This window comes from Stegostoma tigrinum, chromosome 17, assembly GCF_030684315.1.
Source record: "Stegostoma tigrinum isolate sSteTig4 chromosome 17, sSteTig4.hap1, whole genome shotgun sequence".
NCBI classification, from domain to species: Eukaryota; Metazoa; Chordata; class Chondrichthyes; order Orectolobiformes; family Stegostomatidae; genus Stegostoma; species Stegostoma tigrinum.
This window is the reverse complement of record NC_081370.1, coordinates 11,675,963-11,700,200: the sequence shown is the minus strand read 5'-3', so window position 1 is coordinate 11,700,200 and position 24,238 is coordinate 11,675,963. Positions and strand designations below refer to the sequence as shown.

At 45.4% G+C, this 24,238-nt stretch overlaps 2 protein-coding genes across 6 annotated transcripts in view; both read left to right on the top strand.

Moving 5' to 3' along the window:
- fnbp4 (formin binding protein 4) overlaps window positions 1-467 on the top strand; it is a 47,132-nt gene extending 46,665 nt beyond the window's left edge. For both annotated transcript variants that reach the window (XM_048545277.2, XM_048545279.2), the window contains one exon: window positions 85-467. In XM_048545277.2, coding sequence (XP_048401234.1) covers window positions 85-175 — 91 coding nt within the window. In that variant the 3' untranslated portion in view covers window positions 176-467. The remainder of the gene's footprint in view (window positions 1-84) is intronic.
- A 4,067-nt stretch (window positions 468-4,534) lies between these two features.
- LOC125459473 (cytosolic carboxypeptidase 2-like) overlaps window positions 4,535-24,238 on the top strand; it is a 63,478-nt gene continuing 43,774 nt past the window's right edge. For 2 of the 4 annotated variants that reach the window (XM_059651941.1, XM_059651943.1), the window contains exons 1-4: window positions 4,535-5,106; window positions 15,960-16,094; window positions 17,152-17,337; window positions 17,829-17,939. In XM_059651941.1, coding sequence (XP_059507924.1) covers window positions 15,980-16,094; window positions 17,152-17,337; window positions 17,829-17,939 — 412 coding nt within the window. In that variant the 5' untranslated portion in view covers window positions 4,535-5,106; window positions 15,960-15,979. Of the gene's footprint in view, window positions 5,107-6,025; window positions 6,135-15,959; window positions 16,095-17,151; window positions 17,338-17,828; window positions 17,940-24,238 lie in introns of those variants that run through there. The other 2 variants (XM_059651942.1, XM_059651944.1) reach the window with 2 other exon arrangements.

Sequence of the window (24,238 nt, the reverse complement as noted above, 5' to 3'; positions counted from 1 at the left end):
TGATCTGTGATGTTGCGCAATGATCCTGGCTCTGATCCATGATGTTCCCCAGTGATCCTGTCCTGTGTATGTTCATTCCTGTAGTGGCCAGGCTGAGAAGAATGCCAACTTTGAAGCACTGCCAGAAGACTGGAGAGAGAGACTGAAGAGAAGAAAAATGGCTTCAAGTTCTTAATGTTTTGAGGGGTTTTTTTACTGTTTGTGTAAACTATTTTTCTACATTTCTACAAGAACTGTTTATTTGTGTAAATCAATGTGACTGAGATATTGGGTCTGTGAACAGCTTGGTGCATGAGCAGTAGATTTAGTGGTCTGTATCGAGCGAACATTTTTTAAGATTTGAGCTGCAAATGAATTCACGTACTAAAGTGATTGCAACCGTGCTGTGAGCTAATCCATATTTGCAGGTTCATATCTGTGCTGTACATTTGTATATAACATCAATAAAACCATTTTTTAAAAATAAATGTCTGGATTTCTTTGTTCCAACTCCTGAGTGCATGGTGTGTTAATCCACAGGCCAAACTCAGTCACTGTCCTCTCCCAACTGTCTCCAATCTGACGTGGTTTATATATCACCATCTCCAATCTGGGTGCAGTTTGTTTATCACTGTGCTCTCCCTGGGGTGCAATTTTATCTAAGTAGCCCTGTCAGTATGTGGTTTATATGACATTGTCCTCGCTCAGGATGGGATTTGTATATCATGAGATATGGTTTGTATATCCCAGACACTGCTGTGGAGTGTAGTTTAGCTGTTGACCAGCCCAACTCGGAGTACGGAAGCTGATGTTTCAGGCCTAGACCCTTCTTGAAGGGCTCTACACCTTGTTATCTCAGATTCTCCAGCATCTGCAGTTCCTACTATTTATGAAACAATTCAGAGTATGACTTGTTTATAACTCTACCCACTTAGGTTGCGATATCCAGATCACTGGCCCTGCTTGGCTTATAGTTTGTTTATTCTTCCTGCTCAGGTTGTGGTTTATATATCACTGTCCACTTGAGGTGAAGTTTAAATAGCCCTGCCCCTGCTCAGGATATGACTTATTTATCAGTATCCTAGTTCGGGGTGCAGTTTATATGTCTCACACTCCCTGCTCAGTGTGCTTCATATTAGATTCCCTACAGTGTGGAAACAGGCCCTTCGGCCCAACAAGTTCACATCGCCTTTTGGAGCATCCCACCCAGACCCATCCCCCTATAACCCCCACACTCCTGAACACTATGGGCAATTTAGCATGGCCAATCCACCTAGCCCGCACATCTTTGGACTGTTCTCACTCTGGAAAATGTGATTTACGTTTAAATCACTTGTGGGCCGTCGCTGGCTGGCCAGCATCTTTATATTGTCTGCCCTTGAGAACGTGGTGAATTGCCGCCTTGAATTGCTGTAATCCACATGCTGTAGCTTTCCTCACAATGCCCTTAGGGAGATGGTGAGCAGCTTGTAGGGGATCTTGCACAGGGTGGTGTTCCCATGTATCTGCTGGTCCTTGTCCTCATAAATGGAAGTGGTTGTGGGTTGGGAAGGCACTGTTCAAAGATCTTTGGTGAAAATCTGCAACACATCTTGTCGACAGTACACACTGCTGCTACCGACTGTCAATGGTGGAGGTCAGGCAAGTCAGGAATATTCAATCATGCTTCTGACTGGTTTATGTGGTGAGTCCAGTTGGGTTTCTGGTCAGTTTTGCTAAGGGTCCTTGATGCCACTCTCAGTCAAATGCGCGTTTGATGTCAACGGCTGTTACTTTCCTCTTCCCCTCTTTAATTCAGCTGTTTTGAACTAAGGCTGTAGTGAGGCCAGGAGCTCTGTGGCCCTGCCAGACCCCAAACTGGGTGTCATGAGCAGGTTATTGCTGAGCAAATACTGCTTAATAGTCCTGTTGATCAGGCCCTTCCAGCATATTACGGATGATTTTTGGGTAGAATGATGGGTGATAATTCATTGGGTTGGTTTTGTCCTGCAGTAGGGCTGCTGCCAAGCTAATCAGTGATGAACATTGAAAACCCCCACCCAGTGTAGATTTTGTGCCCTTGTCCCCCTCAGCACTTCCTCCAAGTGTTGCTCAACATGGAGGAGTATTCATTCATCCGTAAAGGGAGAACGGTACATGGTAACCAACAGGAGGCTTCCTTGCCCATGTTTAACCCATCACCATGAGATTTCATGTGGTCCGCAGTAAATATTTGAGAACTCTCAGGCAACTCTGTTCTGACTGTACACCACTGTGCTGGGTTTGATGGTGGAACGGGATATATCCAGGAATGGTGGTGGAGGTGTCTGGTACATAGTCACACACCTGGAAACATATGTTAGAAACAATGACCAGCTGTTGCTTGACTAGTCTCTGAGACAGCTTACTCAACTTTGGCACTAGCACAGCAACCCACGCACCCAGCACCCCCAACCCAGACTGTTTAAAAACAAGGACTTTGCAGACTCATTTGGGCTGTTTGCATCAGTCTTTTGTGGTGTCTAGCTCAATGCCAAGGGGTCTATCCAGTTTGGTTTCTTTGTCGAGACTTTGTAGCATGGTGCATTTGAGTGGCTTGCTCGGCCATTTCAGAGGGCAGTGTCAACCACATTACTGTGGGTCTGGAGTCATGTGTAGGCTAGACCAGGTGAGGTTACAGATTTCCTTCCCTGAAATGAGTCTGATTTGAGTTTTTCTGACAATAGTTTAATGGTTATCAGTAGATTCTTGATTCCAGGTACTTTATGTTGAATTCAAATTCCACCATCTGCCATGGTGGGATTTGAAACCAGGTTCCCAGAACATTAGCTGAGCTCAGGGTGCGGTTTGCATACTGCCGTTGCTGCTTGGGTGATGTGGTTTATATAATAATGTCACAGCTTGGGATATGGCTTATACATATGCCACCGACCCTATTTGGTGTGCTTTACAGATCAGTGCTGTCACTCTTGGATGTGGTTTATGTCTAACAGTTTGCCCTCAGAGTGTGGTTGTGTTATCACTCTCCCTGCTCACAGTGTGATTTATTGTATCACTGTCCTTACTCTATGATGTGGTTTATATTTCACTGTTCCTGGTCAGGGTTATATATTTTGTCCGCACTCAGGCTGTCCTTTTATATATAATTATTCTCAATCTTCAATATGGCTTGTATCTCTCTGAACCCTCGGATGTGTCTTATATATCACTGCCCTGATCAGTGTGTTGGTTATGCATCACCAGCTCGTGGTGTGGTTTATATACCACTGTACGTGCATGGTGTGTGGTTTATATATCACGGTCCACACTCTGGGGAGAGGTTTGTTGCCCAGGACGGGGTCCCCCTCGGACCCTGTAGACCCCTCTAGCAGTATGAGCAATATTAATTTACCCACGTACCTTTGCATGTATCAGGGAAGTCTGACAGCACCAGCCATTGTAAGTGAAGTATTAGATTAGATTAGATTCCTCCAGTGTGGAAACAGGTCCTTCAGCCCAAGAAGTCCACGCAGCCCCTTGGAGCATCCCACCCAGACCCATCCCCCTATAACCCACACACCCCTCCAGTAGGTCACAACTTTGTTCAAAGGCAACAAAGATAAGAATCAAACTTTAACAACTCATAACCATTTGATTGTTTAGAAACTAGGACACTTCCCAGATACCTGTAGTTTTCTCTGGTTCATTGAATTCTTTGGCTCTTTCTTGGTATTCCCAGCATACTTTGCTTCTTGGCCAAAATGATTTTATTTTACTTGAGCACTTGCTGCCTGCTGCAGGTTTACCTATCACTGTTTACATTCGGTGTGCATATCAGTGTCCACACTCATGGTGTGGTTTATATATCACTGTTCCTACTTGGTGTACAGTTTATATATCTCTCTCCTGGCCTGCAGTGCAGTTTACATATCACTGTCCCTGCTTGTGGTGCGACTTATACGTGTCACGCCCCACCGAGGGGTGTATATCCCAGTCTGCACTTGAGGTATGGTTTACATATATCACTGTGCCTGCTCAGGGTGTGATTGAAATATCACAGTCTGTGCTCATGGGGTATGGTTTATGGTTTATATATAACTGAGCCTGGTCTTGGGTGTGTTTTATGCAGTCAAATCACAGCTCAGGATGTGGCTTATATATATGCCACCAGCCCCATTTGGTGTGTGTTTTACATGTTTGTGTTCTCACTCTAGGATGTGGTTTTTTTACCTAATTGTGACCCCTCAGGGTGCAGTTTAAATATCGCTGTCCCTGCTCTGGGTGTGTTTATGTATCACTCTGCCTGCTCCAGGTGTGATTTATATATCACTGCCCTCGCTCAGGAGTGTAGTTTATGGACTGTGTATCTATTCAGGGTGTGCTTTATATATCAGCATCCCTGTTGATATACAACGATCGTCCCTTTGGATGTGTAGTTTAAATAATGACTGCTCCTGATCAGGGCTGTGGTTTATATCTCAGCCTTTGCTTGGGTGCGAGTTATATTGTGATTTTACAGGAGCTGCTCAGTTTTTGAAGCTGCTTGTTGCCTGTTTTTGTTGTAGAGGTTGCCAGGAGACCATCCTGGCAAGTCTCAGCTCAAGCTACAGAATGTCGGGAGAGGGGGAGAGAGAGAGAGAGAGAGAGAGAGAGAGAGAGAGAAAGCTTATTGAGTCAGAGTGAAATAGAATCTGAGCAATTGACTGGGAGAGTAGGACAGAGTTAGGGAAGGTGACAGAGTGCAGATAGAGGTAACTAACTAGAGGTTGAGAGCGAGAGGCCCTGAGTGAGAGATGTAGAGCAAGAAACTGTGTGAAAAAGTGAGACAGAGATATTGAGTGAAAGTGATAGTTTGGATAGTGAAGTGGTACTGTTGATGTGAGAGACAGAGAAAAGTAGTTGAAAGCTGAAAAAGAGAAGAAAGTGTGTGAAACCAAGGGAAGTGGAAGTAAAATAGAGAGAGAAAGGAGACTAGTTGAGATGCCGGAGAGAGAGTATCCAATATCTTGAGTTGTAACACAAGTGATTGGGGCTGGATCAGCCGACTGACGAACAACTGTCGCCTGAAGCAAACTGGAAAGACAAAAGCTGATATACAACAAGTGTCAAGTAACCCAGATGAAGAGACAGCAGCTGGGCCTGCTGAAGAAGCAGTGACGACTGGAACAGGTACAGAAGTGTATTGAGGGCTAAAGATAATATGAAACATACTGTGGAGAAATTGACTGAGGAATCTGAAAGACTGGGCAGAACAGCTTTGATTTTAACCATTCACCTGAATGCCAGGGAACAGGCAAAGTTTTGTCACATTGTGGGCATTGCTGACTAATTTCAGCATTTATTGTCCATCCTTAAGTGCCCTGTAGATGTTGGCAAGCTGCCTTCTTAAACTGCTGCAGTCCTTGGGGTGTGCACACACCCAATGTTGTGAGGGAGGGAATTCCAGGATTTTGACCAGTGACAGTGAAGGAACAGTGATATATTTCCAAGCCAGGATCATCAGTGTCTTGGAGGGGCACCTGCAGGTAGTAGGCAGGGATTGCTGGCAGAAGAGATGAAGAGAGGGATAGACCAAGGGGAGAAAAGATCAAATGGTAGAAGAATGAAAAAAGGGAGCGATTGAGAGAGTGAAGGATAAAGAAGGAAGAAATGGAAGATGTGGGAAAGAGTATGCTTGCAGCAATGAAAATTCAGCATGATTGGCTCATTCAGGTTTAGCTCCTCTCTTTATAGAGTCTGGGGCCTGTCAGGTTATCTGTGTTAAAGGATAGGCCACTACTGAGTCTAAACACAAGAGAACATGTCTTAGAATCATAGTCTTGCAGGACAGAGATATGTACAGTTTGGGCATAATGACCAAAGACTCTGGGGAGTGAACACAATATGCCTGCTCCCTTCAGGTAGTCGTATAGAACTCAATTGTCTTGATCTAAATCTGAGCGATATCATCAGATTGGATGACAATCCAGAAGCATTTCTTTATACAACATCCCAATGACAATGTCTTCTTCCTCAATGTTCACCAATACATATGAATGTATATAACTATATTACATTTACTTATATGCATCACTTTCCACCATCTTCCCAGAACCTTTTCATCTTTGGAACAATCTCCTTGGGAGATCTTCTGTATTGAAGACTATTAAAGTCAGTGGATTAATTCTCCACAGATGTTTGGTGGACTGGTTAGCAAGGTAAGATCACATGGAATACAGACAGAGCTAGCCATTTGGATGTAAAATTGGCTCAAAGATAGGAGACAGACGGTGATAGTGGAGGGTTGCTTTTCAGACTGGAGGCCTGTGACCAGCACTGTACCACAAGGCTCAATGCTGGGTCCACTGCTTTTTGTCATTTCTATAAATGATTTGAATGTGAATAGAGGAGGTATGATTAGTAAGCTTGCAGAGGACACCAAAATTGGATGTGGAGTGAACAGTGAAGAAGGTTACCTCAGATGGAGTTTAATTTAGGTAAATGTGAGGTGCTGCATTTCGGTAAGGCAAATCAGGGTAAGACTTATACACTTAATGGTAAGGTCCTGGGGAGTGTTGCTGGACAAAGACCTAGGGGTGAAAGATCATAGTTCCTTGATTGTGGACTTGCAGGCAGATAAGGTAGTGAAGAAAGTGTTTGGTATGCTTGCCTTTATAATTCAGTGCATTGAATATAGGAATTGAAAGTGCTGCAGATGCTGTAAATCAGAAGCACAAACAGAAGTTGCTGGAAAAGCTCAGCCGGTCTGGCAGCATCTGTGGAGAAGAAGCAGGGTTAACATTTTGTGACATGGGTAACCCTTCTTCAGAACTAGTGGTAGCTAGGAAACAGTGGTATTTAATCTGAAGTCAGGGGGTGGGTGTTGCGGGTAAAGGAATAAGTGATAGGTGGAGAAGGAGCCCAAAGAGAGAGGAAGACAGCTAGGTAGACAATGCAATGCATAATGGTAAGCAAGGAAGAAAGAACAACTGCTATTAGAGAGCATAAATAAGTGAAAATGGGTTAGCTGTCCTGAAAGCAGCCCATATGATGACAGAGCCTGGAGTGTGTAAGGGACATGGAAGAAGGTGTTCAGACTCTTGAATTTTTGAACTCAATATTGAGTCCTTAAGGCTGCAGGGTCCCCAAGTGAAAAATCAGATGCTGTTCTTCCAGCTTGTGTTGAGCCTCAGGGGAGAATCACAGCAGGCCTGAGACAGAAATGTTAGTCAATGGACACATGGGTGTGTTGAAGTGAGAAATAACTGGAAGCTTGGGGTCATTTTTGCAGACAGGATGTAGAAAAACTGTAACCAGCCTGTGTTTCATTTCCCCAGTGTAAAGGACATCACATGGTGAGCAGCCAACCATAGCAGACTAGATTGAGTGATGTGTAGGTAGATCACTGCTTGACCAGGATGGTGTATCTGGAGCCTAGAATAGCAAGGAGGAAGGAAGTAAACAGGCAGGCAGTTGCATGAGAAGGTGCTGTGTGGGTATGGGGAGGTCTTGGGAGTGGATAAGCAGTGGACCAAACTGTACCTGAGGGAACAGCCCCTGTGGAATCCTGATAAGGGAAAGGAGGGGAATGTGTGTCTGGTGGTGGCACCCTGCTGAAGGTGACAGAAATGGCAGCTTATCATCCTTTGGGCGTGCATCTGATGAGGTGAAAATTGAGGACCAGGGCATTCTATCAGTTTTGTGGGAGGGAAAGGGAAGGGTTGAGGGCAGAAGTGCAGAAAATGTCTCAGACACAGCTGAGGGACCTATCTGGTGGCAGGAATCTGATTGAGGAAAAAGTCGAATATTTCTGAGGACCCCCCACCCTGCAACAACACCACCCCGGCCACAGAAGGTAGCATCATCAAAACAGATGCATCAGAAGTGGAAAATCTGGGAGAATGGAATGGATTATTTACTGGAAGCAGGGTGTAATCCAGGTAACTATGGGAGTCAATGGTTTGTAATGGAAAATTGGTGGCCAGCCAAACCCCAGAAATGGAAACAGAGATGTCGAAGAAGGGAAGGGAGGAGTCAGAGGTGAACCAGGTGAAGATGAAAGAAGGATGGAAATTGAAAGTGAAATTGATACATTTTCCCAATTCCAAAAGAGAAAGTGAAACAGCACTGATGATGTCATCAAACTTCCAGAGAAAAGAATTATGAGCCCAAGTAGGACTGGAGCAAGGAATGTTCTTCGTACGTCACAAAGAGACAGGCTTCACTGCAGGTAACCATGGTTGCAGCTTTGATCTGAAGAAAGTGAGAGGAGTTAAAGGAGAATTTATTTACTGTGAAGACAAAATAGAGCAGATGATGGAGCGGTGGTGGCTGGGGTTTCTGGCCTTTTCTTCCAGGAAAATGCAGACAATCCTGAGATCATCTTGATGGATGATGAATGTATAAAGGGGTTGTGTCCATGGTGAAGAGGAGGCACTTTTGTTCCAATCAACTGTACAATATTCTGATTTTTGCAATCTTCAGCCAATTCAATTCACTACACTGGAGTTGGAGGCACTGAAAACTGCAAAAGCTATGGGCCCTGACAATAGTACTGAAGACTTGTTCTCCAGAACTTGCCACTTCCTAGCCAAGCTGTTCTAGTACAGCTATAACACTGGTATCTCCCTGGAAATGTGGAAAATTATCTTAGCATGTCCAGTCCACAAAAAGCAGGAGAAATCCAATTCATTACCTCCCTATCAGTCTCCTCTCAATCATCAGTGAAGTGATGGAAGGTATCATCAATAAGGCTATCGAGCAGAATTGGCTCAGCAATAACCTGCTCAGTGATGCCCAGTTTGGGCTCTGCCAGGGCCACTTAGCTCCTGACCTCATTACAGCCATGGTTTAAACATGGACAAAAGAGCCGAATTCCAGAGGTGAAGTGAGGTAGACAGAGGTTAACTCTCCAGTTATCATGCTAAGTTGATGATTTCTAATTATGATTATGGTCCCAGAAGTAACAAAAAGATTGACAATTGGTGTGGGTTTAACTTCATGAAACAAAGCGGTGAAATCTAAGATCCATCCAGAAATCAAAGTGGAACATTTGACAACACTGATAAAGAGAATCCTCGTTACCAAACAGAGAGTAGATTCTGACTATTCCTTCTGGATGAAGAATCCAGATCGTTGACTACATTTATAACAACATTTGGATGCTGTTGTTTTAACAGAATACTTTTTGAGATTGCATCTGCTGTAGAAACATTTCTGATAATAATGTCTAACATATGAGAAGGTGTCAACAGTGTAAAGAGTGAGAAAATGGTTAAGTTCCCTTATTCTCAGGAATGGCATCCACTTTCAGTAACATGCTGCATTTGGAACTAGGACTGAATCTGCCTGGTTTCAGGCATGTTTGCTTCTATCTAAACCTGCTCATTGTGCATACAGTTGACAAGAAAACTCCTGTTCAAGTATAATCTGCCATATTGATGACAAACTGCTTTGTGAATGCACAAAACAGGAACATGACCATAGGCATAAAACAGCCTTCAGAGTCCTCCCCAAAGCAACCCAAGCACTTAAAGTTGTAAAGTCATCCTATTTCGGTAGCATCCATGTAAATCTTCTTTGCACCCTTTCCAATTTAATACATCCTTCCTATAGCAGGGCAACTAGAATGATACATAGTACTTCAAATGTGACCTTAACGATGTCTTGTACGGCCCGAGCATGTTGTCCCACTCCTTTACGCAAAGCTATGACTGATGAAGGCAAGTGTGCCAAACGCTGCCTTCACCACCCTGTCTATAAGTGGCACCACTTTCAAGGAGGTATGAATCCACACCTGATCAAGGTCAAAGAACCCATTTGAAGTGGAGTTGAGGCAGGTTGAACAATTGTGCTGGAAACTGGGCCAACAAATTGCTTTTCAGACAATATCAGGCAATTTCTAATCACTTTAGAAGTTAAAGCACACAGTGATTATATTTACCAAGCAAAGTAGAGGCTGATTAGAATTAATATTGAAAGAATTAATATTGAAAGAATTATGCCCTTTTGTTATTGGCCCTTCAACTGAGGGGAACAACTGCTTTCCATTCACCATGTCCATGCCCCTCATAATTTTCTACACCTTTATCAGGTCTCCACTCAACCTTCTCTGCTCCAAAGAAAACAACCGAGCTTATCCAGCCTCTCTCAGTAGCTGAGACAACAGGGTGTAGAGCTGGATGAACACAGCAGGCCAAGCAGCATCAGAGAAGCAGGAAAGCTGATGTTTCAGGCCTAGACCCTACTTCAGAAAATTCTCCAGCATCTGCAGTTCCTACTATCTCTGAAACAATTTTAACCCCACTGCGAAGCCTCATACTATCTCTCTCCATAGCTGAAATATTCTGGCCCAGGCAGCATCCTGCTGAATCTCCTCTGCACCCTTTAGAGTGCAGTCACATCCTTCCTATATTATGATGATCAGAACTTCACACAGTACTCTGGATGTGGCCTAACCAAAAGTCTATGAAGTTCCATCTCTAGCTCTTATAATCTATTATATGACTGATAGTGGCATGTACCGTATGCTGCCTTAACTACCTGGCTAATCTGCCCTGCCACATTTAAGTATATGCAGGCAAGGATCTCATAACCCCCCCGTTCCTCTGAGCTTCCCAGTATCCCATTTATTGAGTACTCCCTTGTCTTGTTTCCTCTTCCAAAATGCATCACCTCACACTCAGAGGTCCCAGCACTGATCCTTGTGGAACGCATCTTTCCAGTCAGAAAAACAACCCTCTGTAACTACCCTCCATCTTCTATGGCCAAGCCAATTTTGTATCCAACTTGCCAACTCACCACAGATCAATAAGTGTGACTTAATTTTCTCAACCAATTTACCATGAGGGACCTTATCAAATGCTTTAGTAAAGTCCATGTAGACAACAACTCCACTCCTCACCAATCGTTTTTGTCACTCCCTCAGAAAACTCAATCAGATTTGTGAGATAAGACTTCCCCTGCATAAGGCCATGTTTACTGTCCCTAATAATTGCATTCATCTCCAAATGCGAGTAAATACTCTCCCTAAGAACCTTCTTCAATAATTTCCCTATCTCCAATGTACAAGTCACTGGCCTATCATTTCCTGGATTATCTCTGTTGCCCTTCTTGAACAAAGGAACAACATTGGGTATTCTGCAGTCTTCCGGGACCTTGCCTATGGCTAAGAGGATATGAGGCTCAGCAATTTTCTATCTTGCCTCCTTCAGCATCCTGGGATAAACCCCATCAGACCCATGGGACCTATCTACCTTGATAACAAAGTGTGGAGCTGGATGAACACAGCAGGCCAAGCAGCATCTCAGGAGCACAAAAGCTGATGTTTCGGGCCTAGTCCCTTCATCAAAGAGCTATCATCAGAGGGTCTAGACTCGAAACGTCAGCTTTTGTGCTCCTGAGATGCTGCTTGGCCTGCTGTGTTCATCCAGCTCCACACTTTGTTATCTTGGATTCTCCAGCATCTGCAGTTCCCATGATCACTGACCTATCTACCTTGCTGTTTTACAAGACCATATCCCAATCCTACATGCCAAAGGCATATCAAGGCCCCTCCGAGCCCCCTCTTTTTCTGCTTCCTTTGTATCCCTCAAGGGCTTTGTTTGACTTCTGTTTCCTAAACCTTACATATGTTTCCTTTTTGATTAACCTTTCCATTTCTCGCATCATTGAAAGTTCCCAAATCTTACCATTTTTATTTTTCAACCTCACAGAAACAAGTTGGTCCCGAAACTTGATCAACTGGCCTTTAAAAGAGTCCCACATGTCAGATTTGGATTTACTTTTAAACAGCTGTCCCCTATCCAATTTTTCCTGTTCCTGTCTAATATTGTTGTAATCAATCTTCCCCAGTTTAGCACCTTTATATGAGGACCAGACTCAACCCATTCCATAATGATCTTAAAACATATGGAGCTATGATCAATGTTTCTAAAATGCTCCCACATTGAAATCTCAGTTACCTGATCAGGCTCATTCCTTGATCCAAGGTCTTACGGCCCTTTCCCTAGTTGTCATATCTATGTATTGTTACAAGAAACCTTCCTGAATGTGCCTAATAGATTCTGCCCCATCCAAGGTCTTGGCACGAGGGAATGTCCTAGTCAATGATTGGGAAGTTAAAATCACTCACTACAAAAGCCCTGTTATTTTTAAATCTTTCCACAATCTGCTTACATTTCTGTTCCTGTATCTCTTGCTGGCTGTTGGGAGACCTAAAGTATAACCCCATCAAAGTGATTCCACTTTTCTTATTCCTAAGTTGTTGCCTCTCTGGATGAGCCCTCCAAGATGTTTTCTTAGTACAGTTGTGATATTCCTCTCTTATCAGTAATGCAATTCCTACCTCTTTATATCTCTCTTTATCACTTCTGAAACATCTTAACCTGGAACATTGAATGTTGAGAGTCCTGCCCTTCTCTCAACCAAGTTTCTGTAATGACTACCACATTGTAGCCCCATGTACTAAGCCAGGCTGTAACTCATCTGTTACATTCCTTGCATTACAATAAACACACTTTAGACTGCCGGTCCCTTCGTGTTTATTAACTTCACCCTGCATGTTCTTTCTGGTCTATAGTTCTCTGGTCTATCTTTATTGCACTTCTTGTAAAGTGGAACTACATTAGTTGTCCTCCAGTCCTCTGGCACCTCCTCCATGGCCAGGGATGATTTAAACATTTGGGTCAGGACCCCTGAAATTACCTCCTTCGTCCACCATACCTGGGATGCAACTCATCTGGACCTGGGGATTTGTTGCCTTCTAAACGCACCAAAATCCCCAGTACTTCCTCACTTCTTACATTAAACTTCTCAAGATCTTCACAGTCCACCTTCTCAAATTCTGTATGTATATCATCCTTCTCCCAAGTAAAGACAGATGTGAGATATTCATTTAATACCCTATCAGTGTCTTCCAGATTCATACACACATTCGCCTCCTGGTCCCTAATAGGCTCTATTCTTTCTGTGGTTATTCTCTATCTCTTGATATACTGGTAGAATATCTTTGAATTATCCATAATCTTGCTTGCAAGAATTTTCTCATGGCCCCTCTCTGCTTTCCTAATTACTTTCTTAAGATCATCCCCACATTTCCTATACCCCTCTAGATCCACCGTTGCTTTGCTCCACCTGTACATGTTACACATCTGTCTTTTCCTTTTTGACCAGTTCTGAATATTCATAGACATCCAGGGTTCTCTGGGTTTGTTGCTCCCATATTTTACCTTTTTGGAACTTGTTGGGCCTATACTGTCCCTAATTCCTTTTTGAATGCATCCCACTGTTCTGCTGTAGATTTACTTTCAACTAGCTGTTCCCAGTCTATTTTGGCCAGATATTTCCTTATTTCATTAAAATCTGCCTTAGCCCAATTCTAAAAAGTCATACCCTCCACCTTTCCACCTTTGCCCACTGCCCAAGATACACTTTGGCATGATGTTTTGCCCTCTGGTGACAGTGATCTCCAGTAGAGGACCTTCGACAAAGGCGTTTTCCCCTCTTACATCAGGGATCTGGGATGGAGAGTGTTCTACCCAATGATCCTGTGCAACTGCAGTTTGAGTTATTTCACTGGGTGCCAGACCATGTCTTTGTGGCCTGGAGGGGATAGTCATTCATGTGAACATCAAGTGGTCCTGTTTGTGGCCCCGCTTTTGTTTTTTGATGGGCTGCTCCTTAAATTTTGGCTGCCTACACCCCCCATGCTTCTGTTCTGCAGAGACCTGGTGCAGAGAATTGGGGGAGACCAGTCTACAAGCCTTCTTGTGAGTCAGTTCCTGGGCCTGGACATTGACAAGTCCAGTCAGCGTGCCATGGATGGTCTCATCATTCCTGACTGTCTGGCCCCCTTTCGTGGTTACGTTATGCTCGGGTGTCCCTGGAGAGGGAGCGCATGGTGCTCATCTGGGCACGGTTGAGGCCTTTTGAGACAAATGGGTACTGCAGGGGCTGGAGTGCATCGTTAGCCTGGACAATGTTATTTTAATTTAATAAGCTTCTGTTGTATTTCTACAACTATCTGTTCATCATTTAATTTTGTTTGTTACAGTTTATCACTGATACTTGTTTAACCTGATAACGTTTGTTATTATAAGAGTAGAAATGAGGTCGAGGGCTCTTGTGCCACAATGGTAATATTCCTAACTCTAAGTCTCTCAGGATTCAAATCCCACCTGCTCCAGAGGTGAGTTTCTTAAGGAAGAAGGAGGTTTTCATGCAGTAAGCTGTTAGGGTCTTCAATGCATTGCTTGGAAATGTGGTGGAGGCAGGTTCCGTCAAGGAACAGGAGGGTATTGGACAATTATTTGGATTGATATGGCATACAGGGATATGAAGAAATGGCAGGAGATTGGCACTAGGTAACAGAATTTGTGCAGGCGCAATGGGCTGAATGGCTTCCTGCTTAGGAGGGTCAAAATCCTGGAATTCGCTAAAAGCACTGTGGGTGTCCAACACCTTTGTAACCACAAGTCATGACCACCCTCTCCAGCGATGGGGAATGGACAATAAATATTGACCCAGCTTATGATGTCATAATCATGTCATCATCCCATGGATAAATTTAAAAAATACCTTTTCCTTAACAGCACTGTGCGTTTATGTGAGCTGCATTGGTTCAAGAAGGCAGCCTAGGGCACTCCTGAGTATTAATCTTTTCAGAAGCATACACCACAAGGTGCAGTGGTTGAATTGTCTCTTAGTGGAGATGGTCATCGCCTGGTAATTTCTTTTAGTGTTAATGTTACTTGCCACTTGTCAGCCCAAGCCTGGATATCACCCAGGTCTTGTTGCATTTCACTATCAGTCACTGTGTCATGGTTGTGGAGCTCATTGTGGAATTTTCAGCGAGTGTCTTCACTTCTATCCTTCTGAGGAAGGGAACCCAAGAGGCTGATTGATTCTGTACACTCCTACAATCATATTGTTTTCTTTTTACAAGTAGACTATGTGTCCAGCTAGTGCCAGAGTCTGGGACTTCAAGATGAGGGCATTCAGTTCATTTTAATTTAGAGGGGAGGTGTTCATTAAAGGGTAGCAATTCTGTAAGGCTGAGAGCTGGAAGGAAAGGGGACTATTTTTATTTATAAATGAAGGCAGAGCAAACAGAGGCTGCAATCAACAAAATGCTGTTTGTGAGATACGGTGTCCAGCAGTGCCATGGTGACCAATCTAAACACTGGCAGTGTCAGAGTGAGGGAGGGTGAGTTAATGGTGGAGGTAATGGTTGAGGGGAGGGGGAGTTCGCTTTGGAGGAAGCGTTGATGTAGGAAATGGAGGTGCCAGTGGAGCAGGAGAAGGAGGTGATGGAGTGGGCGTGTGGTGCTGGTGGAGTGGGAGGAGGTGGTGATGTTGGTGTGGGAGGGGGTGGTGACAGTGGAGGGGTGGAGTAAATAGTGCTGTGAGAAACATTATCCGCTCACAAACTCAGCCTGAGACAAAGCCTCGGAAACAAGACAATTTTATTCTGTACGATCTTGCAAGAAAGGGTGTCTGCTAGACAGGCACACACTACAAAACATGTTAAACATTCTTATACAGTTTACAAGTTGTGGAATCACGCCTCCCTGCTCCCATTGGTCTTCTCTTATCCTATCATTCCCCATCCTATCAGACCGCCCTTGTTTATTATTCCCTTTTCTGCTGGCCGAAGGCCCCATCCCCTTGTTTACTGCAATCCTTATTTGGCTATCCTAAAGAGCGCTAGACATGCTGTACATGTGAATCGTCAGGTTTGCAGAAATAAACCTCTGCTACAACATCCTTATCTCTACCACATTCTTGTCTGCAGAAACAACATTTCTGGTAGTGCTAACTGCCGCCTTTGCAGAACCTAATCTCTGGTTAATGATAAACTTCTGCTACAAAATCTTGTGACTATAATGGTCTTCTTTTGCAAGACTCCACCATTCATCCTTATTTGCAGAAACAACATTTCTAATCTCTCACAGTGCTGACGATGAATGTGCTGATGATGGAGATATTGATGGTGGAGGTGGAGGGTTGAAGTGAAAGATGCTGACATTGTGTCCTTGGTTCAGGTTACAGAGCCTGACTCCCCATGAGCATGAAGCCGGAGGGAGAAGCTCCATCAACCCCAAGCAGAGGGCAGACTGAGATCAGCAGGAGTTCGACTGAGCGGGAGGAGGGAGAAGAGGAGGTCCCAACATTACACTGTAAGTGAGGGGGAGTGGGAGGGACAAGGCAGGAAAGGAGGAGCAGAGAAGGTGGATTGATGGGGGATTGGCTTGGTGGGGTTATGTATGAAGGTTACTTTCATGTTTGAACTGTTATCTTTTTGTTTGATTGGCAGGAATGCCCGAGAACTAATGGAATGAAGCAAACAGTGATGGATGTATTAGTTAAGAGTTAATTGGGTTTGAACTGATTGTTTATATATGGAAAGCAAGTAATCAGTAAGGGAGGAGGGTAAGATTTATGGAATGTGGCTGAGTGAAATAAAGCTCTCACAAAAGTGTGGACCTGAATCCTGTTTAAATAGTTATCCTTTGACCTATCGGTGTGTATTTTAGGGTCTGATTGCACACTCATTTCCTGAAGATGAGCCTTATGACCAGCAGACGAATGCAGTTACAGTGTGGATCTAGGTTACTTCTTTAACAAAGAGAAAACAAGGCATAGCCTTAGCACTCTTCTTACCGCACAGAAGTAAGATGAGAAGCAAAGGTTTTTGGGAATTGGATGATGTGGTCACGGGTGAAGATTTAGGCAGGTTGTTCATTTTCATGCTTAAAATTGAACAAAAAGCTAATTTATTGACATTTTACGAAACATGGTCAGATTTGGGCACTTTGTGAATTTAAATAAAAGTATTTAATTTTTGTGACAACTCCGGGAAAAGTGGGGACTGAATTCCAGTATGGTGTGTGTGTGTCTGGCTGGGGTCGGGGCGGGGGGGGATCGTTGGAATTAGGCATTGCGAGTGTGTGTGTGCAGGGGGGTGGGGTTTGAGGTGGTATGGGTGGTGGATTAGGGATTATATCTCTGTGTGTGGGGATTAGGGATTATGTCTGTGTGTGTGTGGGGTGAGGGGTTATTTGTCTGGGATTTATTTTGTGTGTTTGTGGGGGATCATTAAGTGCAGATCAATTCTTTGTGCACAGTTAATTCACAAACGCCTATTTACAAATTGACAGAGCCCGGTCTCACTATCTGTCTGCCTGTCAAACAGTGCTGGAATAAAATAGGGGTGTTTCCATTTGAACATTCCAGATTCCTTCCTCAGTGAGTCCCAGTTACTGAGGACCAGGCAGCTGGTGTTTGCCTATCACGCCGGAAGGCACATTCCTCGTCTTCGAGAACCCCTCAGTCTTTATGCTATCGCAACTTCTGGGCCACAGCTTGCCCCACGATGGCCAATAGAGTGTGAGGTCATCAAGGAACAAATCCACCACATTGGTAAGAGCACAGAGAGGTGTTTGGGGGAGGGGGTGCAGAGGGGCTAATTGTGTCGGGGAGGGGTGAATGGTGTTGGGGGAGGGGGCAGACTGTGCCTGAGAGAGCAGACAGACCACTACAGAAACAACTCCATCAGAAGAATCTGTCCCCATTGGATAACAAAGTGTGGAGGTGGATGAACACAGCAGGCCAAGCAGCATCTTAGGAGCACAAAAGCTGACGTTTTAGGCCTAGACCCTTCATCAGACCCTTTTCTGAAGAAGGGTCTAGGCCCGAAACGTCAGCTGTTGTGCTCCCAAGATGCTGCTTGGCCTGCTGTGTTCATCCAGCTCCACACTTTGTTATCTCGGATTCTCCAGCATCTGCAGTTCCCATTATCTCTGTCTCCATTGGATGTTTGGGCCATGATACCAATGTGTTTCTTTGGAGTGACCTTTTATTTCTTTGCTGTGGCCAGTATGGCTGAACATTTTTTGTGTTTCTCCTGGCAGAGTGGAGCCCTCGAGAAGCTGAGAAACTGTCCAAGCCCAGTCAGCAGGAGGAGGAGATGCCAGAATGTGCTGGGGAACATAACAGAACCGTGGTATTCTGTATTGACGGAGGTGAACGCTGTATTCTAGCTTTGTTTCAAATTTAAAATTTTCATTCTTCTTGTTCAAATCCCTTTACGGTGTTATCCTCCCCTATTTCTGACATATCTGCCTTCCGGCAACCCATCACCCAAAATTTACCCCCATATTAGTTCACAACATGGTCTCCTCTACATTGGGGAAACAAAGCATAGACTGGGTTATTGCTTTGTAGAACACCTAATTTCTATTTGCATATCATAGCCCCAAGCTTCCAGTTGCCTGCAATTTCAACACACTAATGTGTTCTCTGAACAAAATCTGTGTCTTGGGCTTGCTACAGTTCTCCAGTGAGGCTCAGTGCAAGCTGAAAGAATAACAAGTCATTCTCTACCTGAGAACCCTGCAGCCTTCAAGACTCAATATCAAGTTCAAACACTTTAGGATCTGAACGCCTTCTTCCATGTCCTTTGCCCGACCCCTTCAACCCAGCTCTGTCATCACACTAAGCTGCTTTCAGCACAGCCAACCCATTCTCTCCACCTCTCAGCTCTCAATTTCACTCATTCAGCTTTTCTTCTGTCCCAGCCTGCTCGCCGTAATCTCTATTTATCAAAGCTTTTGGGTAACCTGACTCATACCTGTATTTAATCTATTTCCAATTGATTACATCCCAGTGAGAATCTTTCAGATGTGTCTGTACCCCAGGAGTTGAGTGGGTCATCAATGACTCCCCACGTGCTGTGAACTCCAGGCTGAAACATCAGGAAAGGGGTCTGTGACCCCTATAGCCAGGGTTAGCTTACAGTGAGAGCACATCCTTCAACACACTGATCCGAACTGAGCTTACCCATTCCATCTTTCTGTTGGGTTGACTGGCCCTTTTCCCCATGGAAAGAGTCACGGAGGTTTGCAGCATTGCAACAGGCCCTTCAGCCCAATTTGTCCATGCAGCCCACTTTTCGCAATTATTCTAGTCCCGTTTGCTTTCATTTTGGGTTCATATTCCTGCATACCTATCCCATTCATGTACCTGTCCAAATGTTTCTTAAATGACAAAACTGTGCTCTCTTCCACCACTACCTCCAGCAGCCTGTTCTAGACACTCACCACCCTCTGTGTGAAAACAATTGCCCCTCTGGACCCTTTTGTATCTCTTCCCTCTCACCTTAAACTGGTGCCCTCTAAATTTAAACTAGGGAGAGTTACCTGGGCACTATTTCAGGAGACAGTCACACCCCTTAGATTAACTAACTTGAATTCGGCCAGTGGTCAGGGACAGGAGGGCATGGCTGTGAGTGAGGCAGGTAGAGTTGCAGGAGCCTCAGCCATTGTCCTTGTCCAACAAGTTCAAGAGTCTTGCTCCCTATGTGGATGGGAATAGGGGCTGCAGGAAGGATGAGTCAATTGACTACAGAACCATGGTAAAGGGAGCCATTCAAGTCGGGAGACAGAAGAGAAATGTAGTTGTAATCGGGGATACCGTAATTAGGGGCATAGACTGTCCTCTGTGGCCAGGATTAAGAGCCCCGAAGGTTGTGTTGCCCGCCTGATGCTCAGGTTGGCTTATCTCATCTGGGCTGTTAAGGAACTTGGAGGGGGAAGATAAAGGTCCAGTTGTCATGGTCCACATAGGTACCAGTGACATAGGTAAAACTAGGATAGAGGTTCTGCTAAGGCAGTATGTAAAGCTACGAGCTAATTAAGAAGCAGAACTAAAAAGGCAATAATCTCTGGACTACTACCCGAATCACAAGCTAATTGGCGCAGGATCAGTAAGATTAAGCAAGTAAATGCATGGCTTAAAGATTGGTTTAGGAGAAATGGGTTTGACTTCATGTGAAGAAGGGCCCTGACCCGAAACATCACACATTCCTGCTCCTCTAATGCTGCTTGGCCTGCTGTGTTCATCTAGCTTCACACAGTGTTATCTCAGATTCTCCAGCATCGGCAGTTCCCACTGTGTCTGTAACAATTTTAACACCTCTGCGAAACCTCTTCTAAGGATGCCTTCCTTAAAGAAGCTACCCTCCTCCCTCCGAAAAAAAACCTTAGTTCATCCCTCTCCCACTGCAACCCTCTTGTACTTTCTTTGACCTTGAAACTGCTTGACCACATCCTAAAGCAAACCAGGTACCACAGCCACATTTCGTTTCTCAGTACCTGCCTGCAGAACCGGATAATCCCTAATGGACCAAAGTTTACATTTAAACCTTCCAAATTTGGTCCCAACCGTGACCATCACTACAATCAGAACGTTGATCTCCTACAGAAGCATTTCTCACTGCGAGTTTTGAAATACACACTGGCTACAATGTGCCGGTATCTCCAAATACTGCAATCAAGCTTACCCCAGCTCAGAGCCTGCCTCTCCCAGACCTGCAAAGGACCTCTCCTATTTTTTATCCTACGTAAGATCCACAACCTAAACTATCAATTTTACTCGGTTTTATTAGATTGTAAAAACCGAAAGTACTTTATACTCCCCGGTGCTTGGCACCAAACCCAGTACTTTCCCCACCTTTTGCCCGCCGCCATTAACCATGCAGCCACCTTCGGAGTACCAATGGTTTTCACGGATGACGTCACATCCGCTGTCACCCGATATATCACTTCCGGTACAACCAACGCCATCATCCCCGCTGTTGATGCTGCTGCCGCCAACACAAACTTCGAGAACGCCACTTCCACCAACATGCTCGATTTACGGGCCGACGTCGCTCTGCCCATCGCCAAGGTCACCCCACCTACTACCGAGGTCACTGCCCGCCGCCAATGTCGCCCTGCCTGTCACAGACGCCACCCCACCCACCGCCGATGTCACTCCGCCCACCATTTTCACAACCAGCATCTCAGGACAAAACAATAATACAGAGCCCTGTCAAGTCTTCACTAACGGTCAGTCCTCAGTAAGGATCTCACTTTTGTCCCCCTCCACCCACACATTGATGAATATAACTCTCATCTAAATATTGAGCAGTTTTTCCACTGCCTCCACCTCCGCGCTCATTTCTTTAATCGTGAAACTAACCCTTCCTCTACTGATCCCTTCTCCCACCTCCAATGCACCCCTCCTCCTGGACACCACCCTAAGGCCCCCTACCCTCCCTTGACCTCTTCATCTCTAATTGTCATTGAGACATCGATCACCTCAACCTCTCTACCCCTCCCACCCACTCCAACCTCTCCACCGTAGAACGTGCAGCAATCCTGACCTCATCATTAAACCCGCAGACAAGGGAGGTGCAGTTGTAGTATGGCGCACTGATCTCTACATTACTGAGGCCAGACGCCAACTCTCCAACACCTCCTGCTACTGTCCCTTGGATCATGACCCCACCCCCGAGCACCAAACCATCATCTCCCAAATCCAGCCACAACCTTATCACCTCGGGTGACCTCCCACCCACAGCCTCTAACCTCATTGTTCCCCAACCCCGCACCGCCCGCTTCTAAATCCTTCCCAAAATCCACAAACCTGACTGCCCTGGTCGACCCATTTGTCTCTGCCTGCTCCTGCCCCACTGGACTCATCTCCACCTATTTGGATTCCATTTTCTCCCCCTTGGCCCAGGAACCCCCTACATACGTCCGTGACACCACCCACGGTCTCTACCTGCCCCAGACTTCCAATTCCGCGTCCCCAACACCTCATTTTCACTCTGGACATCCAGTCCCTATACACCTGCATTCCCCATGCCGATGGCCTAAAAGCTCTCCGCCTCTTCCTGTCCCGCAGACCTGACCAGTCTCCCTCCACTGACACCCTTATCCGCCTACCTGAACTTGTCCTCACCCTCAACAACTTCTCCTTTAATTCCTCCCACTTCCTACAGACAAAGAGGGTGGCCATGGGTACTCACAAGGGCCCAAACTATGCCGGCCTCGTTGTAGGGTACGTGGAACAATCCCTCTTCCTAAGCTACACTGGCCCTATCTCGCATCTCTTCCTCCGTTACATCGATGACTGTTTCGGCGCTGCCTCGTGTTCACACGAGGAGCTCGGACTGTTCATCCACTTCACTAACACCTTCCACCCCAACCTTAAGTTTACCTGGACCATCTCTGACACCTCTCTCTCCTTCCTGGACCTCTCTGTCTCCATCTCTGGCATCCACCTGGAAACTGATATCCATTTTAAGCTACCGACTCCCACAACTACCTGGAATATTCCTCCTCTCACCCACCTTCCTGAGATGAGGCATTCCACGCCCGAACATCCCAGATGTCCTCTTTTTTCAAAAACCTCAACTTCCCCTCCACAGTGATCAAAAATGCCCTCGACCGTGTCTCCCGAATTTCCCGCAACTCATCCCTCACACCCCCTATCCGCAATAATAACCAAAACAGAATTCCCTTCGTCCTCACATACCACCCTACCAACCTCCAAATCCAATGCATCATCCTCCGACATTTCCGCCATCTGCAATCTGACCCCACCACCAAAGACATTTTCCCCCCCCACCCTGACGTGCTTTCCAGAGGGATCACTCTCTCCATGACTTCCTTGTTCACTCCACACTCCCCTCCAGCCTCACCACCCCCAGCACTTTTCCCTGAAACCAAAGCAAGTGCTACACCTGCCCCTATACCTACCCCCTCACCCTGATCCCAGGCCCTCGGAAGACCTTTCACATCAAACAGATGTTCACTTGCACATCTGTCAATGTGATATATTGTATCGCTGTTCCCTTTGTAGCCTCCTCTACATCGGGGAAACCAAATGGAGTCTTGGGGACCGCTTTACGGAACATCTACACTCTGCTCGCAACAAACAACTATGCCTCCTAGTTACGAACCATTGCAATTCCACACCCCACCCCCACACTCCTCGGACGACATGACCTTCCTGGGCCTCCTGCACTGCCACAATGACGCCACCCGAAAGATGCAGGAACAGCATCTCATATTTTGCTTGGGAACCCTGCAGCCCAAAGGTATCAATGTGGACTTCACAAGCTTCAAAATCTCCCCTCCCCTGATCACATGCCAAAACTAGCCCAGCTAGTCCCTGCCTCCCTAACCATTCCTTCCACCTCAAGCCCCACCCTCATCCCCTACCCCCAACCTCATCCCCGCCCCCCCCTGACGTGTCCGTCCTCCCTGGACTGACCTATCCCCCACTAACTCCCCACCTACATTCACCTTCACTGGCTCTAACCCCGCCTCTTTGACCTGTCTATCTCCTCTCACCCTATCTTCTCCTTTATCCATCTTCTATCCGCCTCCCCCGTATCCCTATTTATTTCAGAATCCCCTCCCCCTCCCCCATTTCTGAAGAAGGATCCTGACTCAAAACGTTAAGCTTTCCTGCTCCTCAGATGCTGCTTGGCCTGCTGTGTTCATCCAGCCTCACACCATGTTATCTCTTGGCTTCATGGGACATTGGCATCTGTAATGGGGAAGGAGGGAACTGTTCCAAAGGGACCAAAGTCCTAGCCAATCACATAATGAGGCCTGTAGACAGGGCTTTGAATGGGTGGTAGTCACAGGCCTCCTTATTGAAAAACAACCCTTTTCCACCACCTTCTATCTTCTACCTTCAAGCCAATTGGTAATTGGCTAGCTCTCCCTGGATACAATGAAATTTAACCAACCCACCATTGCAGTACTTTGTCAAAGGCCTTGCTAACATCCATGCAGACAATGTCTACTGCACTCACCTCATCTACTGTCTTGGTCACCTCTTCAAAATACTCAATCAAATTCATGAGACATAATTTGCCATACACAAAGCCATGCTGACTATCCCTAAATGAGTCCTTGCCTCTCCAAATGCCTGTAGATCCTGGTTCTCAGAATCCCCTCTAACAAAATACCCACCACAGATGTTCGGCTCATTAGTTTGTAGTTTCCAGGCATTTCCCTACAGCCTTTCTAAAATAATGGCACAATATCATCCAGTCTCCAATCTTCAGGCACTTCATCTGTGGCTCTCAATGATACAAGTATCTCTGCTAGGGGCCCCATAATTTCCTTCCTAGTCTCCTACAAAGTCCTGGGATACACTTCATCAGGTCCCAGGGATTTATCTATCTTAATGCTTTTTAAGATTTCCAGCACCTGCTTTTCTGTAAATTGGACTCTGTTCAAGTTATCACTATTTATTTTTCAAGTTGCCTAGCATGCATGCCTTTCTCGACGGCAAATACTGACGAAAAATATTTGTTTAGGATCTCACCCATCTCTTGTGGCTCTGACCTTGTTGATCTTTAAGAGGCCCTATTCTCTCCCTGGTTACCCTTTTACCATACATGTACTTGTGGAATCCCTTTGGATTCTCCTCTACCTTATCTGCAAAAGCCATCTTGTGAACCCTTTTAGCCCTCCTG